This window comes from Lepeophtheirus salmonis, chromosome 6, assembly GCF_016086655.4.
Source record: "Lepeophtheirus salmonis chromosome 6, UVic_Lsal_1.4, whole genome shotgun sequence".
NCBI classification, from domain to species: Eukaryota; Metazoa; Arthropoda; class Copepoda; order Siphonostomatoida; family Caligidae; genus Lepeophtheirus; species Lepeophtheirus salmonis.
Window position 1 is genome coordinate 52,905,007 of NC_052136.2, and position 20,721 is coordinate 52,925,727.

The following is a 20,721-nucleotide window of genomic DNA, read 5'->3' on the forward strand; positions in this document are numbered from 1 at the left end:
GATGGATGTTATCATTGCATTTTGATCAATATCTTGGTTATTATCCGTCTAAAATACAACACTGTTTAAATGGAGTGCCTTTGTCATATTTCGTTTAATTTTGATATTTAACCCTTATAACTTATTGTAAACAATTGTTTAAATAAATTGCAATTAAAAAATAAGCAAAGTCAACCGAGAAATTAAAGTGTCATAACCAAACGCATAGCTGTAATTCTTGAACTATTCGCATGTGGAAAAAGTCCTGGTATGTAAATGCTCTGCGAGTGACCGCGAGAGAACACCAAAAGCTTCCACAGGGTCCAGATTAAGGTCAAAGAGGCCAAAATAATTACTTCATGTAGTTGAAGGCACCATTAAAAGCAGAAGAGGCAAAGTGACCGTATATTTGACAGCAGCAACCCCACCATGCACCATTTTGGTGAATCAAGACTTAAACCTTAATCCCTACAAGAGAATTCCTAGTCAGAGTTTGAAGCCTCTGGATAGATAAAATCGTGTTACCCAGTTCAAAAATAAAATTTTGGACTCTTTACAGTCCCGACTTCGGTATTTTTGAGCACCTCAGGGGAAGCTTTTGGGATTCCAGTACACAACAAAAGACGAACTGAAGACCAACATCGTCCTTGCTAGAGCCAACCTAGAGCCGTGCCTTGTAAAGAACTACTATGCAAAGGTCTGCATCAGGTTGGAACTGGTCATTAAGGCAAAAGACGACTATATTGATTTATAATCTAACTAAGGTGTAAAACCTTGATTCTATTTATGAATTAAAATTTCCAAATTTGATGGTATTTTTTGAAATTAACAATTTTTTGTAATTTTCAAAATGTTGTAGTTTAGACGAAGGAGCCTGAGCAAGTAATATAACTCTGTGCATATGAACTTTATAATGTGCAACGTCTTACTTATCAATTAGTAATTTTCATCAAAAATGGTCAAAAATTACAACATTAATCACTACAAGTACTCAAATTCTTTATTCATATTTACGTCTAATTTATTGGTCGCAACTTGTACTAAAAATATATATTAGAAAAGGGTTAGAACGATTTCAATAGTCATTGTGTCCTTTTTTTATTTCCCATAGAAGGGAAACTCAATTTCTATAAATACATAAATGTGTTCCTAGCACATCAAAATTTAAAGATCACATATGTATTGTACATACATATTTAATACGAGCGCTTCCCATCATCAACATCAATGGAATTGAGCTCACGCTCATATGTCAGCAGCGTCTCTACGCCTCCCAGCAGGTAATTTTCATTTCCCCAAAAAAATTTCAGTTTTATTTTAGTCACTGGGTAGTTCTTTATGGTGATAGAGGTGGACTGACTGTGTTGTTCTTTGTGATCTAGTTATTTTAATATGCAGTTTAAATTAGTTATTTAATCTTGTTGTACATATATAGTTTATTGGAGCTTTCAATATGAATTCCTATCGTAAGTAGTGTCTACTATACGTAAATTGACATTTTAATAAAGATTGTTTTGTCTAATTGAGGATGTAAGTCCTTTGATGCTACCGGTTAGAAATGCATTGTGTGGGTGCTTCAGATGGAATAAAATACTTATGATGTTAATGATTTATCTTAATTGCTTTTGATACTTAAAATACATCCATTTACATAAAATTATATTATAGAGAAAATACCAATGGATTTAACAATAATATTAATATATTCATTTTTATTTTTAGATGTGAATAGAGAGTTTTTTGCAACAGCTGCCTCTGAGACCTGCTCCATTTCCTCATCTTCATCTTGTTCTATTGCACCCTCATCTCGAAGTCAACGTATTGGATCTGAGCTCCCTCCACTTCGTCCCGGCTCCTCAAATCGATGTCCCAGCTGTAATCTACCTTTTAATAACTCTAATAAACGCAAACTCATCGACTCAAATTGTGGTCATGCTAAATGCTATGCCTGCATGTTTAAAAATCAGAAATGTCTTCTTTGTCAGAAAGGTAAGGAGATGGAACTCGAATTTATTTATCTATATATAAGTACATATACAATGTACATTTGTGATACGTCAACACAACCAAAAAGTTGAGTGATTTTTCTCAAGAATGGGTCTGGATTAAATATCTATTCTCAATCTAATTACCTTACATTTATCCTAATATATTATTTTGATTAATTTTTTGAATGTGCCGTTAATCTACACAGTTATAAAAATGATATGATAGCTTCTATTTGCAGAATCTGTTCTTCATTTTTTCCCACAAAATTTTTTTTTTTTTGTGAATAGCTATGGATTTTTGAAATGTTTTTCAAAAAATTTATTTTTTTGAGAATAGCTATAGATTTTTGATTTTTTCCAAAAAAATTAAGGTTTGATTTTTGAACAACTTCAGATTTTTGAAAATAACTATGGATTTTTAATGTTTTTTTGGAAAAATTTAATATTTGAATTTTTTTTTTTCAAAAATTTAGTTTTTTTTTCAAAAAAAAATAAACGCCAAATATTTATATAATCCTACGGACGTGTCTGATTTGAAATACCATTTTAGAGCTAACCAAGTCTCATATATTAATTGAAGGGTGTAGTCTAGTAATTCTCAACCTTTTAATCACTACAAAGCTTCTAGGAATATTGGGGGGGGCAACTCATTTGGACCAAATATTTGTCTCTTGCATGTCTTTTAAAACTCTTTTTTACCTTTTTAAAATACTACATTTTTCAGATTTTTTAGAAAAGTAATTAGTGGATAATATCCCTGAGCATTACACGATACACTGCGAAGTCATTTTGCTCCTCAGAACTCCGGTTGGGAACCATTCCTCTAGACGATAGCTAATATTCCTGAGTATCTCAATCCAATTGACCGAAATAAGTCAATTAAATATTGATGTGTTTATATTTTGGTTGTAAAAAAAGATATTGGTATTGTTCTTGGTTTTTGTTTAGTATTGATTTTGTGCCAACGCATCACTTGTTTTATGTACACGCAAGCTGTAGAATAAATAAAATAAAACTTTCTTCCTCATTGCATTATTCTCGAAAAGGGGTTGAGTTTTTATATATTTATATTTTTTATTCTATTCTTTGAATATATTGCCCTATTTAATCCCCAATCATAATATATATGCTTCATCTTATTATTATATTAAATTAAGATTTATTTTTTGATCCAATTACAAATTATGTAAAATTTGATAAGAGACTCCGATCCAAAAATACTTTCCCCTTTATTCCTATTAATCAAAAAATCAGATATTTCTACAAGCGTATACAAACATGGGTTATTTGTATTCCAATATTTTCTCTTTTTTGTGTGTTAACGTGCAAATTAAAAATCAGTATTAGAAGAAAAATTAACAAATTAATAGTATTGCTTCTGATAAGATCTCTTTCTTTGTTGTTCAATATGAGGGCTACTTCATTTTGTTCAAATTGTAAAATAATGAAATTGTTTATCAATTTACAAAATGAGATTTTAATAGTTTTTTGTCTTATTTTTGCTCTTTAGCAAAGATTTTTCCTATAAATATAAGGGTTTTTATCAGTATTTCATACATATATTACCAAATCAGTATTACAATATTAGAAATAGTTATATTGATTAAAATAAAACTATAATTATTAATTATATCATGAGCAATAGTGCGATTTTTTCCAAATTATATTACATCCAGAACATGATAATACAACTATATAATTCTTAAACTTTACTTGATACTGAACCTTATTTGGTTCAGAGAAATCCCAATTGTATGCCTTTATAAAATACACATAGTCTAGAGAAAAAAAAATCGGAACCCCAGGAGGTCTACTAAGGAACCCCCCTTGGGTTCTGCGGAAGCTCCTTTGAGAACCATTGGAATAACTATTAATAAATAGGGAAATTGACGAAAATATATTTTTTTAGAAACATTTTCAACAAAATTACTATAATTAAAAAAGTTATTATTTATTTAAAAATATTGGTAAAAAAAGAATCTTTAACAAAAATCCAGAAATGTCCAGTTATTTTTTTTACAGCATATATTACACATAACCCAATATTTGATAGACAATTTCAGTTAATTCTATGCTTTGTATTACAATTTTTGGGATCAATAAAGATATGCAAGAATATTAAATATGTATAGTTTAGAACCTTCATTTGATTTATGATACTTAATTTGGCCTCAATACGGCCTTTCAAATAAAAGCTATCAATTTTTATGTAACCTCTTTAAGTTCATTTTGTGACATTTTTTAAAGAATTAATCAAAAAAAAAAAAAAAAATTGTTCGTCGAAGAACACAAGTGTAATCCAGGCTCAATCTTGAGAATCATCATTCTAGCTTGTTTTTGTGTTCACAAACTAAATAAGATAATGATTTGATTTTATTTGAAAAAAATATTTTTAATATTTTTTCGATGATCTAATTTTCATGGATTTTTATGAAGTACAGTTGATTTTTTTTTTTTTTTTTTCATCAAAAAAGTACTTATAGAGTTAGAAATATATTAAATACTTTTTATCCCCCGCCGTATACTCAAAAGTCATAATAGGTATGTATGCGTATTGTATACATACTTTTACCTTGTATGTTTATTGCAAAATATAAATAAATATATATTTTTTGGGACGGAAATATCAGTGAGCTATTAAACAAGACTTAAATTACATGTAACTCGGCTTCTTTTTTTCCCTTTGAAAAGTGTTTATTTACAGAGCAATTAATGTGTTTATTATTATATAAAAATGTTAATTCAAAAGTGTTAATCATCTTTTTATTATTTGCTTCAACAGGAGCATTTTCCCGAAATCGATTCAGATGTCAATCCCTTCGCGGCTCCCCAGTTCCAAGCACGAAGGAAGAAGAACCCATCAAACGAAGAAGTATTTGCAATGCCAGCTCTGAGTCTGGATTTCAATCCTACAACACCTCCATGTCGAGTCTCGAGGATCGAAATGCCATCAGAAGACGCATTGAGGATTTTGTCTATGGAGGAGCAGCAAATGGTGGAGGAGGAACTGAGGATGATTTGCTCAGTTCTGCTGGAGGCTATGAGGATCGTGAAATGGATCGAGAGTCTATGGTCAGTGGACAGTCGAGTTTTAGCGAATTGAGGCCCTCATCTGTGAGGTCCATGTCTACATCCTCATCCTTCTTTCGAAACAATCAAAAGCGACATTCAATGATATCCTGGAGAAAGTTGAAACACTCCACGGGATCCTCCTCCATGTCCTTTGTTGATTCAGCCTCATATGCTGCTCCTAAAAGAACTTTTCAAGTTCCAAATACTCTCAAGGAAGAAGATGAAGAAAACTTTAATAATACTTTGAGTAAGTTGAATATATATTTAAGAATTCTATGAGAGTCTGTCTTGAATGTATATATTTTGCCAAAATAATCAATGCCCATTATACAAAAGTGTATAAACAATAGGCACTCGCTATGGAATGTATGATAAATTATATTTAATTCCTTGCAATCATTGACTTACAAATCAACTTCATTTTATTTTAATATTTTTGTACATTGAAGACAAAATTCATTTTGTGACAGTTACTTTTCATCATCATGTCAAAAATGTGTAAGTATGAGATTATCAATACTAACAACTATGTTGCTTAAAAAAAAGGTTTCAGAGATATACATATGCATATCCGCTCTTCATTTTACTATGGCTTCATCTTCATCCTTCCAATTTGGAAGCATGATCTTTTCATATATGTATATTATAGAAAAAAAGTATTAAAACAATTGAAAAGTTGTTAGACCTTTTCTTTTTTTGGAGTGTTCCCTTATTTTTTTCTTGCTTAAATAAAGCATAAATGGGCATCTTATTTATTTATACACGTTTAAAGGATCACACATCATATTATGCTGTATGTATAAGGCGTGAACCAAAGAGTTACTCTTAAAGGTTTTTAAATAAAATTTGCAGCAGAGTTTTCTAATTCTAGTAGAAGTTTTGTACAAATTAAAGAAGTGAGTAAGAATATGGCGGATAAAAAGAAACAATTTGTGTTTGCCTCGTTGAGTAAATGCATTTAGATCGTGGAAGTTGGTTTTTTTTGTTTAAAGTTAAATAATAATCATGGTTCGTGACTTAACCACAACTATGTAGGTAATATTTAAATGTGCTAAAAAGCTTTTCAATATCCTCTATTTTTAATTTTTGTCAGGTCCCCCCTTATGTAGAAAGAAGCTTTAATTTGTTAGTGGAATGAAACATTCCTGACTTGTAACTTATATCTTCACACAAAGACGATATTTTTTTGGAAAAAAATACAATATATCAAATTTCATGCAAATTGGATTTTTTTTTAATTTGAGTGAATTTTTTGAGCTAATTCTTATATTTTATATTTATAGAAAAGGACTCAAAGCGTCTTCAATACCCTCTCAAAACCTTATACTTTGGTCACGATGACGATTTTGCGGACTTTGATGTGGTCGGACCTGGAGAGGATTTAGTGAATCGTCGTTGGGTTTTTACTGACTCTGTTCATCATCTTGGCTCAGATCTTCCTACAAATGCTGGGATTATTATCTCAGGTCTCCCTGGAACTGGGAAAACGGCTCTTGTTAAACACATGATTCGTCAAAGTTCATTTGGTCGAAAAGGTATGTAAAGTGGAATATAGCGGTTGTATATGTATATATAATTATGGCTTTTGTAACACCATTTATGTACATATGGGTATATTTTATGGTTTCAAAGGTGCAAAATATAATGTAATAAGGTTATTTGTGCTAATAAATATTTTTGCATTTTTTTCTTCATATATCCAATATTTATTATTGAAGATACTTGGTTTTTTTTAATAAATAAAAAGATTTTTTTGTCTTCTGATTTAATTAAAAAAATAACAAATAAATATTATTAGTTGTATTTTTTTCATCCATTGATTTAATCTTATTTAATCTACATATGGTTGGATATATTTAATAGTATATATCTTTATTTCAGGTTGTAAGAATGCAAGGAAATTAGAGCCACCCACTACAGTGGACATTCTCTCTTCCAGCGTGATTGCCTATCACTTTTGTCAGTCCTACAATGCTCCAACCTGTTCAATACCAGAGTTTGTACATTCCCTAGCGTCCCTCCTCTTTCAGTCAGTTATTCCATACCGTCAAGTCCTTTTGGACGATCCCGATCTACAAAAGAGACTCAGTCTTTCTGCCTGTCTCATTAACCCTCGCAGATCTTTTGTAGAAGGGATACTCCTTCCTCTAAAGGACTTGTTTCAAGATGAAAGGGACCTAAAGTCCATTGTTATAGACGGGCTTGATGAAGCAGAAATCCATCGCACAGACAATAGAGAAACTATTTCCACGTTTATAAGTGATACTCTACCCGAATTTCCACCTTGGCTAAAGGTTATTGTAACTTTGAATGCTGAAACTCAAGAGGAAATACAAAAATTATTACCCTTTCATCGACTCAGGTAAATATGATTCATAAATTTGTAGTTATAATTCATATTTTCATACATAATTACTCTTGAACAAAGGGAATATCTTTTTATTTTTGAATTATGGCCCAGAAATTTTAAATGTTAATATCATTGCTCTCAATTCACTTTTATGTTATTGATATGTATATAGTACTAATTTATTTTTACTTGCGTAAATATTTTCTTGTACTATAAATCCCTCGTAAATCAGTTCTGCAAATAATATACATATCTATATGGGCCTGGCAATTTAAAAGGCTTAATTACGTCAGGATTTTTAATAGATGTATATAAGTTTCCTATTTATGTATTTTTCATTGCTAACTATCTATTCTTTTAGTTTGGACAGGAGCACGGATGATGAAAGAGTAATGAAGGATGTATCCGGATATGTTTCAAAGACGATCAAGCGTCATGAAGATACAATGATGGACAATATTCGTCCTGCATCCTATGGCATTTGGCGTCCAACCTCTCCTGGTCCCAAATCTCCCATTGATCTCCTAATTTCCCATTTTCTTGGGCCACCCTACTATGGAAACATACTCTTTATTCGACTCACACTGGATCTCATTTCACGTAACTTTCTTAAAATTAAGTCAAGCAACCTTCATGTACTCCCCATCTCCCTCTCACAAATTTATCTCTTGGAGTTTAATCTCAAGTTCCCTAGTTCGGCTAGTTTTGAGCCTTATAGAAATATACTCTCTGTATTAGTTACTCCATTAAATCCTTTGACAGTAAATAGCTTGTATCAAGCTGTCATCACTCTTGAATCCAATTCTACTCTTTCTATGGAGGAATTTAAAAAGATGTGCAACTTTTTAAATCGATTTTTAAGTAAGTATTTCATGATGTCATTGTACATATTTACGAGTTCTAATTCATTTTTGTCAAATTTGTAGTGATACGGAATGATGATACAATTATATTTCGTCATACAAGCTTTCGAAATTGGCTTATTCGTCGAAATAATCCACATGATAGGAAATACCTTTGTGATCCACGAATGGGTCATGCTGGACTTGCTCGTCGTTTGATTAAAATGGGCAATTTGGGTCCCGAGCCAACTTTGGAATTGGGACATCATGTACTTAAAGCCAACATGTTTCGTCCTCCAAAATCGGTAGTACCTACCATCAATGATGACGCACAATCCGTAAATGAAACAGATCCCATTAATCCATACATTCGTTCCGTTGATGTACAAGCTATACAAGACGCATCCGAAAATCTTGATGCAGCTCTATCCTGTCCTAGAAATCTCATGGCTCCAAATATTGTTATTTCTCGCCTACTGTTAATTTGTGGAGCGGATCCAAATTCGGTCTCTCCACTCTTTGATAATGCTCCTATACTTGGAATATTTTCGAGGAAAAACTATCCCGAAATGGTAGCTCTGCTTCTAAAATTTGGTGCTGATGTGAATAAAACAAACGAAAGGGGCCAAACTCCTCTTTTAATGCATCTGCTCGAGGAATACAGATATGATGATGACGCTTCAGCTGAAATACTCGATTTACTCATTCTACAGCATAATTGTGATGTCAAAACATGTGACTCTGATGGACAGACTCCTCTCTCCGTTGCTGCACACTATGGTCATATTAAGGCATTGGAGTACATCCTTCCCTATTATCGGGATTTATCAGAAACAGATGAAGAGTCGTTACAAAATGCTCTAGTTGCTGCTTGTATATCTGGTCAAATTGATGCAGTGGAGAGTTTGTTGCGTGTGTCAACTGCCATTAATGGAAATAGTGTCATTCATGGAGAAACTCCTTTAACCGCAGCTAGTAAAAATGGCCACGATTATGTTGTTGCCATTCTTCTTAGAAGAGAGGGTTTAATCAATGTAAATGAGACTAATTTAACTGGTTATACACCCATGCAAGTAGCTATTAAAAATGGACATTGGGCCATTGTTGAGTTACTTATGAAGGCTGGAAGTGTGGCACTGGATAAGGTAGACTCTGATGGGCGTTCTTGTCTCATGATGGCATCCATGAATGGGGATGTTAACATTCTTGAGTTCTTGCTATCTAATCTGGATGAAAATATTTTAAACCTTACTGATTCAAAGGGTTACACGGCTCTTCACTGGGCTGTAATGTCTAACAAAGCCACGTCTGTTTCAGCTCTTTTGGCTAGAAATGCAAGCATTGAAATCAGTGATAAAGAAGGTCAATCGCCCCTTCATAAAGCAGCGAGTTTGGGCTTAGTTCCTATTTTAAAATTATTGCTGGAACCACGGAAGAATGAGAGTCCGGATTTAAATGCTTATGATAATGAAGGACTTCGACCAGTTGATCGAGCTATCATGGGTGACCATGTTCCTGCTATCATGTGTTTTTTGAAGAAAGGAGCAAAACTGGGCCAAAGCACGTGGACCCTTGCAAAATGCAAACCCTCTGTATTGTAAGTACTTAGATATCCTCTTAATTATTTATTTGTTTCATATAATAATTTTATCGGTAGGTTAATTCTGTTAAATAAGCTTTTAGAGGATGGGAATGTATTGTTTTCCAAAGGAAGACTTTCAGATTCATCACATCGCTATGAGTACGCCTTAAAAAGACTTCCTTCATCCAACGACTTGAACACTTTCCCTCAGCATAGAGGTGTATTCCTCCGGGTCAAAGTTCATTTACTCTTGAATCTCTCACGTAGTCGTCGCAAGAATGAGGAATTTGCTAAAGCCATTGATGCAGCTAGCTCAGTCCTTGATTTTCAAAATGACTGCTATCAAGCCTATTGGTATCGAGCTAAGGCTATAAAAGATGCAATTGATGCAGAGGCATATAATCCAGATGATGGGAAACCTTGGAATCTGGATCATGTTATCAATGATCTCACAGAGGCAGTACGCTTAGAGCCTCAGGACAAGGATCTTACCAGATTCACCATCTTAGTCAAAACCCTCAAGAATAAACAGAATAGTAGCAACAACAATTATGAAGCTGCTGCTGGAGGAGCTATTAAAAAGACTGTAGCTGAGGTTCACTCTCCTAATCTGGATAAGATCCAGGCTCTGGAAATCATTGAGGATGATCGAGTTCCTCCTCCTACTCCTCAAGATCCTCCTCCCCCTTTATCTCCAACACCAAAAAAACTAAATTCTTTACCTTCGTCACCCGTTAAAGATATTCTGATTCAAAATTAAATGTTTTTCCGTGATGAGCACTTTATGATCGATAGGTATTTCAGCAATTGTTTTATTTATATATTTAAAAAAAAACATGATACATAACTTTAGTGCGCTTTTTATATTATGGATGATTTCTTGTTATTTACTTGATCGATGAATGAATGCACTGTAAAAAAAAACTATAATTATTATATTATTACATTTTTTGTTCGTCCAAATATTTAAAATTACTTACTATTATAATTATTTATTAAGAAAGACGCTTTCTTTTTTTTTCTAGTTACGCATTTGTTGTGAGTAATATTATATTATTATACTTAGAATAATGTTCAATTACAATACTATTACAAACATGCAAGAAATATTATTATTTAAATAATTATTTAAAAACTTAAATCCCAAAGTTCGAAGCAGCATTTATTTTTAGCCACTTTTTTTTTTTTTTTTTCTCTCTCTCAAAAAAAAAATAATATCAACTGATATAAATCTACGATAATTCGACAAATCTTTCCAGGTTCTCCTTTTCTTTATGCGAGGAATAGTTGAAAGTGATTTCTGTGTATTTCTACTATGCTACTTCTTATTAATATTACGACCATAATTGTTATTAGTTTATATATATAATTATTCGCCGGCTGTGAGTGTGAAATATAGATTTGAAGAACCCAGGAATTTTACCTTTTTATTTCATTTTTCATTAAAACATTATGTAATTTTTAAATAATAGATAATTATGGTATCAATGGGTTATAGCAGACATTTTTAGTCAGTTTTGTGGCTTGAAATTGATAATATAACTATATAATGAAGTGACATACATACTAAGCATTTTGCCTGTAAAGTGATAGAATTGTCTCGATGTATTGCCATGAAGGTGGATACTACCGGAACTGTGTTACTCCAGTTATTTTATCATAAACTTGGACTCTGAGTATGATTAAACAGACTCAACTCGAACCAAATAGAAGGAAGACACGGAGGCGTGGTAACTTAGAAAAGTCTTGGAATCTTTAAAAAAAGATGGAGTCGACTACAGTGAATGATATTACATTCAAATGAAGTAGTGTTCAGTTAAAAGTGCTTCGATCATCTTAGGATTTATTTTTATTAACTCAAAAGAACATCATTATCGTCTCCAGTCTCATTGTATTTTAACAGAGACTTTAGTATTTATGTGATACCATTGCAGTTTTTCATAATATTTATTTGAGGAAGTCCTGGGCAATCCATTTTTCCTCACTACACATTCAATATATTTATGACCAACCTCTGTACAATAACAACACTGTTTTTCAATATGACTACGCTCTAACTTCACTAATCGGAATGAATTGAGGGATTTCTATAAAAGTCTTCAATTTTAAAACAATATTCATTGACATAACTGCCTCTTTATAAATACATATATTTTTTTGCGAATTCTTCTTCATAATCGTCTGATATCCTATTCTAAGCTCAGGTCAATAAGTATTTGAACTATTATCTCAATATTTATGCTAATATCATAAACTTTTCTTCTTCCATTCTACTCATCACTAAAAAAACATCAAAAACAAAATGTCTTAATGATTATATAAGCCATCGAATTATTCTAAAACATATCGAAGAGAGTTTTGACAATGACTTTTTAACATTGTCATAGGTTGCATTTCGAATGCAGTCTCTTTCTTATATATGAATGGAGTTTTATCCAAAGCAATAACATAAAAAAGAGGAGCTCCTCAAAGCGATCCTTTATATCCATAGCTGATTAACTTGGCACTTTTACCTTTGATGGACAAAAATTATAATAAACTGCTAGGAATATAATTTGGTGGGAAAAAAAATTTCCAGCCCATTCTACGCAGACGACAACTATATCTCTACAGAGTCCGAATCAAAAGAAGAAGCGAGGTATTGCTTGTAACATTATGAGCTGTTCAGGAATAAATCTGACCTGGAAATCAACAAAGAGAAGACAATGATTCTAAATATGCCAATCCTCAATTCTATTTCGAATCCAACAAGGACTTACTCAACTCCCCAACAAATCCTTCTTCTTTCATGATCGAACACACTTTATACTTTAAAGAATAATTATAAAAGCTTTGGGAAAAAAAGACTTACTGACAACTAGACAAATTGTCACAAATATTAGGTCATATTTTTATAACTATATATTATATAATTTATATTGGTGTCCAGTGGTCGAATTTTATTAGGATCATAAAATATTTCTCCAGGGTTATCGTGAAGTTTAGTCAACTCATTCTAGTATTAATATTTGATGATGTACAAAAAAGAGGATATTATATTACCTTAATTAATTAAAAATATATCCTATTGTTGAGCTTATGATTTTAATTTGATTGTCATGTATCCAGATTGATTTTATGCTGGAATATATACTATATATAGATAGATGTACAATTGATTTGCTTTCGTTTCGATGAAGTATTCATCAACTGTTGATATCAAAGTAAGAATATGTTTGATGCCCAATACTACATTCCTTAAATAAATAAACTAGATTATCAATTTCGATCAGTAATAGTCAGGGAATACATAAGAGATAAATCGTAGTTGGTTTGATTGACTTACTTGGCTAACTACCATTTGATGTATGACCTTTTTTTCTGTTTCTTGTTGGAGGAACACAGCGTTCCCTCGCTACACAAAAATACCCTACGTATTTTGTTATCAGCTGTGAATTCCTCATTTTCCCTTGATACGTCATGGCCATTTCATATATATCTGTATATATATATTTTTTTTTTTTTGATAAACCTACAAAGTAAATTCTAAAGGTTATTCTAAAGAGTCTAGGGGAAAAAAAGTATTAAACCAAGTAAGGAAACAAGCACGAAAACAATAAACAGGTGAAAAATGTCTTGGTCGGAATTCACTCCTTCAACCTCCCCAGCAAACAAATCCAACAAAACCGTTTTTTGCTGCTCTTGGAGACTAGATAGGGATTTTAGTCATTTATCAAAAAGAGATTGGCGTTTCAAACAACAACTATACGAATAACTACGTTTCCTAACCTTATTTTAAATCAAAAAAGTTATGGACATAAAAGAAATCGGTGAAAATGCAACAAAACGTATACATTTTAAACAAAAAATTTGAAGCTTTAACTGTTCACAGAAATATTTTCAATTTCCGGAACGCTTTTTTATATAATTTTTGCAATATTTGTAAAAATGAACCAGTTAGCGAGGGTTATTTTTTCGACAACATTATTCTTCATAACTTTTTTGTTTTTGCAAGTACGAAAAAAAATATTGGTAGGTTTCTGTTTCTTTTACGATTCCAATAAATGCTATTTACTAATTTTATGCAAAATTAGTGGAAAAAAATATTTTGCAATTTACTTCACGAATTTCGATTTGGAAATTGTTTGAAGAAAATAGAAAATAGACTTCTAATCTAGACAATTTTTTAGATGCATATATGTTGGTATGTTATCTCAAGTTTATAACACATTATATTTTTTATATATTCATAATAATAATACTAAAGTTACAAAAGGCAATAATAAGAGTATTTTTTTTTTTTTGGGGGGGGCGAGTTGCTATGATGAGACGGAATATAGAAGTATTTTCCGAATATCTTCTTAATTAATTTGACCATTTTCTAAATGATTTACCTCTCCTTCCTTAGCCCGAGCAACGCCGGGTAATCCTTAGCTAGTATAATATATTATATAGATATTGGCCATTTTATTATTTCTATGAAGAAATTTGGGCTATTTCTTCATTAGAAGCAAGATAATAACTAGTCCTAACTACTCTTAATAAGATATTATTAAACAATATTATAATACAGTATAGAATAAAATACTATGTAGATTTTAATTATATGTAATTCATTTACAAAATGGGGAAGAAATAATATGACGGTTAAAGTCTGGGAATATTTAAGAGATAAATGGTGTGATAGACTTATTTGGCTAACTATGTACCTTTTTCTGTTTATTTTTAGGTGAAAGGTTGCGTGGTACAAAAAGGTATCGACGGGGGAAATGTTACGTGATTACACGTGATGACGATAACAATGTGACGTATACCGACCTATGTTATATATATTTCTTATATTTTTGTATTTAATTTAAGAATTAGGATTGAAGAACCATTTATAAGGGACATATTGTGTATCCCCATTGCTTTATTTACTTTTATTAGTATGACATAGGGATTAGTTCTACGTAAAGGAATCTAGGGAAAGATTAGTTAAGGGAAAAAAACCATTCAATCTAAAAACAAGGGAGACTATGTTCCTAAGACCGACCTATAATATCGCGTTATTGTCGTGACGTAGTAGCCCTTATTCTCTTTACACTAGGGGGAGACGGCCCATCCAAACTCCTTCACTTTGCCCCCCCCCCCATAGTAAGTGTCTCTAAGTATCTTGGGTAAATCTAGGAACTTTTTTAGGAGTAGTGTCTACTTGTCTTGTACCTATATATATATTATTATCGTAGTTTTATGTACATCATTTTAAATAGTAATCCCAGACAAATTGTAATGTATTTCATATTTCCTTCCCCCTTGTTCTTATCTTCTTGTATTTTATTTTATTTTTATATGTATTAAAAGCACTGTATTTTACGTAGTATAAATAGTCATGTATTTTGTAAATAAATTAGAGTATGGTTTTGTATTATAAAGAATACACATGATCTGATAAATAAGTGTTATATTATTCCTCCACGTGATTTCTTCTCCTCATGTCTCTCGGTCATCCTGGATCTCTCCAACTATAAATAAGTTTGTGTCTCTCCCTCGTCAAGACACAACACAAATATAATTTAGTGTATGTTATTAGCCCCAATCAAATCATCTACTTTAATACTTTTCCTCCGGTCCATTACTTCCATACTTAAGTAGCGTTCTTAGAACAATACACAATTTTATTTTGAAAAACTGTCCATTTATAAAAATTCAAATGCAGTAAAAACAATAATACATATTTTATAAGCGTTCCTATGATGATTTATGAGCTGTAAATTAAAACATATTTTCCAATTTCCATAAATATTCATGTAATTAATTTGAATTAGTATATGACTGTATACATTAGATAAGTGCTAAAAGTAATAATTCTATTGTATTATATAAAACTCATACGCCAAGAAAAGGTGAATTTTGATTAATGATAAGTGATTAATATTTAAGGTGATATTTTATTAATAAATAAAAATATTTATCTATGTACAAAATATAAAAGATGTTAGCTGTTTCAATTTTACGTAACTTTTTATTTAATAAATAACGTAACCTCGTAGCTTTGAAAATTTATATACTTTTCTTTGTCCTTGACATACATTTTAAAGCTAATAAAGGCTCAATAAGTTATCAATTCTTATGATGAATTCTTCACTACGTAATTGTTTTTTAAATACCACATTCATCCATTATATTAATAGCATTTTAATCACATTTCATTGCTGTTTTTTTATTATAAATTATAAGAGTAATCATTGGTAACACTCTGACAGGAATATTTGTGTCGGAAAAAGTGGGATGTCAGAAGAAAAATTTGAAAATGAAATTAAACCGTCACCTTTAGAAAAATTGTTGCGACGTCTTTAAATAAAACTATCAATTAAAGTCACTTATTACCGAATACTTTTTTTTAATAGAATGGAATGATCTGCATTATTAAAATACGTCAATTCGTATAAAAATTCTTAATATATAAACTATGTTTTCTTACTTTTGCACCTAAAATTAAACTATTTATAAGAAATGATAGAAATATATTTCTTCTGTAAAACCCTGTTTTTAAATAGGTTAAATAATAATGTATTGATTCATTTTTATTGAAGTCCTTTAATTTTTATAATCCAAGATAAACATAACTATTAAAATTTTTTGTCGGAACTCTACAGCAATACAAACATTTAACAAAATCTTTTTTACTTTCATAGAATCTTTCAAACTTTCCTCTAAAAAAGACGGGAAAATCTTGAAAATTACATATCATATTATAATTTAAAAATAGACTGGCTGTATCAATCCTCAATATTCCTCAAATTTTAATGCACTCTCTACAAGGTATCATTTTCAGTAAAATTATGACAAAGTACCTTAGTTTATCAGTAGGCATGAGCGTTATTTACTTATATTTGGTATCCAGTACTTTCACCTAAAGTTATTTTGCCTCAGGACATTTTAGCTTATAACATATATCCATAAGGATTTTTCACCATAAAATATAAATAAATGAGGTGTATACCTCATTATTGTTCATTTTTGATTGAAATTGATGTTCCCTTTGAATTTTTTAGTCAAAATATGTCATGTTTATTAATATAAAATACATTAAATGGGTCTTTTCTGTTGAAATAATGATAAAATTATGCTCATTCTTCATATTATGATTGTTCGTCAAAATAATATAACTCCCTGACTGATAGTACTATTTAATATATGACATCGGTGTAAGCAAGGTGAGATCATCATATAATCGGGATTGGTAGAACTTTCAATTTGTTGTATCGTGCCAACTGTTGGGCGAGACAAACAGATTTTAGCAAAACACACAACCAATCATATTCTAGCGTGGTAGAAGTCAGTGGCATTATTCATTATTAAGACTTATTAAAATTATAGAAGATAGATTTATGATTACAGCACTGGAAGAAATCAACGCATTAGTGAGCAGTGCTCCAAATTCTTGAGTGAGAGAAGGAGCGTGCTCATAGTTTTGAATAACGAGCTGGAGTGTTCTTGCCATTTTAGAAGAGTGATAAAATCATTCGAATTTTAGCTCATTTATAAAGAAATTGTATCAGTTTTTCTGTTTCTGCATCTTATGAGATAACATCAAAAAATCTGATTGTCATCAATCGTACGGAACACTTGAACTTGCCTCAAGACAAACTGTACTACCCATTAGCACTTAATATTATGTTATTTACATGCGGAAATGTGAATTCTATCAAATTAATAATTATTATTCAAAGATATTTGAATATTTGGCAAAATTTACTTTAGATCTAATCAAGCATAAATATTACATTCTGATTTATACACTACTATTCTGAGCTACCCTTAAGAGAATATTTTCTACAGGTGGTCAATTATTTAAAGATAGATGCCAGAGTTTAAAAGATGAAAACTTTGAAAAAAACAAACAAACTTTTGACATTGAGTCAAATCATTTGAGATCTGTCAGTTTTATACGAGTATATAAATTTCCGGAACATTAATTACTATCATAAAGAGCTGTCAAATTCAAATACTCCAATACAAACAAAAACATGAGCAAAGCTCATTTTTAATTGAGCAGGAGCGAGAGGGCGCTAATAAAATTAGTAACTGAGTAGGAGCGCGCTGAGGATTTCTTGAGCGGACTAATGCTCTGGTATACATATAGGATGACGTCATTTATCAAAGTTTATTGTATATGACAGCTTTTCTGCCTGCTTTGAACGCTGCCTTAGTATTTAGAACGGTACTGAAGGGAACGTTAAAATATGGAGACCAATATATGATTAATTATTATCCAATTACGTCGCATTATCACTTAATTAAAGTATTAAATTAGCGATATTATAGAAAAAAATTGAGGGAGTACTCATATCTAATTACATTAGACAGTTCTTATGTAATATGAAGGATATTTAAAAATCAGCAAGATATAATTTGGAGAATATTTAAAGTCCTAATAGGGAGAAAGTAGATACAAATATATTTGACAAATGACAATTTGAAACAGTTTGAGATATTAGTTGAAAATGAAAAATAATGAAATACACTTAAAAATATACTTATTGTCTTTAAAATTAAATTATTACTATAAGCCACGGTTTCAAATTTAGATACGTTCAATTCGAATTTTTTAGTCCATACACGACATTGAATGAGAGCAACATTGATATATATTAAATCACATCTTTTAATGTAATAATTAGAGATTGATTATATATAAGAGCGCCAGGAGAAGGCGGGAGCGATAAATATGGTACATCTGCTGCCTGTTTTTATAATTTTGGAAGAAGAAAATGAATTACTGCTATAAAAAGGAGAACCTTCGAAATTTATAAACTCAGTAGTACAGGGCAAGGTTAATAGAAATATGAGGTTAGACCATCATGTAATCGGGCTAGCTAGAATTTTCAATTTGAAGTACCGTTAGGACTGCAGGGCAAGATAGACAGATTTTGACGTCATAGAGAATAACAACGATATATTAACAGCATGTAATTATAGAAATTATATGATTAATAGTAATATTATATACTATTTCACGTCACTATTAAAAATCTTGTATTTCTATTAACCTTGGTGACGGGAAAATATTAAAATTATATTTAAATACATATATATATATTTTAATCATTTGTGTCTGGCTTAAAATCTGTTGGAGTGAAAGGCTCAAAACAATTTAGGAGGAGAGCCACATATATTGTTGACATAGCCATATATTAATTTCATTTTAATTATATTATCCCCGTTTGACCCCGCGTTAGAAAATGTGATTTATGGGGAAACTAATGTAGATATGAAACAAAAACTAAAAGCTTCTGAAATTTTAGGCTTTAAAGAGCTTTGACAAAAAGTTCTACCTGTATATATATATATATTTTTTTTTTTAGTTTAAAAAACTTTAATTTGTGTAATTATTTTTATCATATTTTTAAAGCATATATTACCCCCAAAAAAAAAAAAAAAAAAAATACAATCAACTATATCAATTTGATGAAACGATAACCCATAGTAAAGGCTACATTTATGTATTTAAAAGAAAATTTTATAATACTTTAAAATGAAAAGTGATTAATGAAAAATAAAATATACCCATTTGATCCGACCCACTTTAATTAAATTCAAATAAAAATAAAGCAAAATGTATAATTTTAGGATTCATATTTTGTAATTTAACTAATCAATTAGTTAAATACATTTTATACGGAATTTGAAAAGTTTCAGTGCTTAAACTTAACAAAATTTTGTTTCCAAAAATATATCATCGAAAATTCTCAAAAACCGGACGTGATGATCAAAAAAATCATTGCAAATTCCTAATTAAATCGTCAAACCATATAAATTTACTAAAACAGTATATTTTTTTGACAAAGAAAATTATTTAGTTAAAAAATATTTAAAAAAAATATTTGACTGACCATTTAACAACCATTATTCTTTAATTTGACTGACCTGCGTTTTTGGATCAAAAGATAATGCTTCAGATGTGGTGTTAATGAGTTGAATCAATTCTTATAATCCAAGCAGTTAGGAGGATGTTCAGTTTACAGCATTGAGGACCCCTGATTTCCAAAATCGTTTATAATAATGATTCAAACATTTTTCTGTAGGTGTTGATACTATAACTAAATAGTTACTTAACAATTTGGAAATGATGCATCATAAAAAATTAAGAGCATAGACAAATCATTTAAGTTATGTAGATGTATTTGACATTCAGAACAGAAACTATCTCCTTATTACTTTTTGGGGATAAGATTTATGATTTTAAGTGATTAATGAGTTGAGTTTCAGAGCTTTCCATCTCTAGGGAATAATTATAAATATGGATTCGACGAGCAAAAAAATACAAAAATTATAATATATTATTGTAGCTATGATAAATCACTCTTACCAATATCAAATGGCCAGTTTATTTTTCACATGCTTTATTACAAACAAAGCCAATTTTTATCCCATATTGATTCCAATAGGTTTCATTAAATATGGATATAATTTTAATTAATTGTCCTAAAATGAATACGTGTTTGATTCCAATTGTACACTGAAGCAGGATTTTATTGCAAATATTGAAACATTTGTTTATACTTTAATCGTCATACTGCTTTTTATCACTAAATATAATCAAATAATTCAGTATTTTTTGTAGATATGTCACCATAAAAAGGGATATCATTACCTTAATTAAGGTCTATCCGTGAATAGTCAGCCTCATTAGATAATATAAAAATACAATTACAGTTGTTACAAAAAGTAGTTAGTTTCCTAGTACAAAGACTAATGCAAAATTTAGGTATTTTGAAAGAGTAGACATATTATGTCTTGATAATGAGATAATAAAAAACAGAGAAATTGTCAAATTATAAAAGAAACAAAAACGAATAAATAGTTATTGCTTTTTAATGATTTTGTGTCGTTACTTTACGAGTATTTAGACATTGTATTTTAAATCACTGTTACATAGATGCA

At 30.5% G+C, this 20,721-nt stretch overlaps 1 protein-coding gene and 1 long non-coding RNA gene across 3 annotated transcripts in view; one reads left to right on the forward strand and one right to left on the reverse strand.

The window, feature by feature from the left end:
- LOC121119421 (protein TANC2) overlaps positions 1 to 11,230 on the forward strand; it is a 98,880-nt gene extending 87,650 nt beyond the window's left edge. The window contains exons 1-8 of one of the 2 annotated variants that reach the window (XM_040714085.2): positions 1,286 to 1,445; positions 1,702 to 1,968; positions 4,750 to 5,286; positions 6,323 to 6,574; positions 6,921 to 7,401; positions 7,751 to 8,250; positions 8,316 to 9,828; positions 9,889 to 11,230. In XM_040714085.2, the coding sequence (XP_040570019.1) occupies positions 1,433 to 1,445; positions 1,702 to 1,968; positions 4,750 to 5,286; positions 6,323 to 6,574; positions 6,921 to 7,401; positions 7,751 to 8,250; positions 8,316 to 9,828; positions 9,889 to 10,573 (4,248 nt within the window). In that variant the 5' untranslated portion in view covers positions 1,286 to 1,432 and the 3' untranslated portion in view covers positions 10,574 to 11,230. Of the gene's footprint in view, positions 1 to 1,285; positions 1,446 to 1,701; positions 1,969 to 4,749; positions 5,287 to 6,322; positions 6,575 to 6,920; positions 7,402 to 7,750; positions 8,251 to 8,315; positions 9,829 to 9,888 lie in introns of those variants that run through there. The other variant, XM_040714084.2, reaches the window with a different exon arrangement.
- On the reverse strand, positions 10,633 to 20,344 carry LOC121119422 (uncharacterized). The gene is made up of 3 exons (XR_005864755.2): positions 20,147 to 20,344; positions 19,705 to 20,058; positions 10,633 to 10,724 (listed from the first exon to the last, which is right to left on the reverse strand). It is a non-coding gene; the product is annotated as an uncharacterized lncRNA (long non-coding RNA).
- Positions 20,345 to 20,721: the final 377 nt, after the last annotated feature.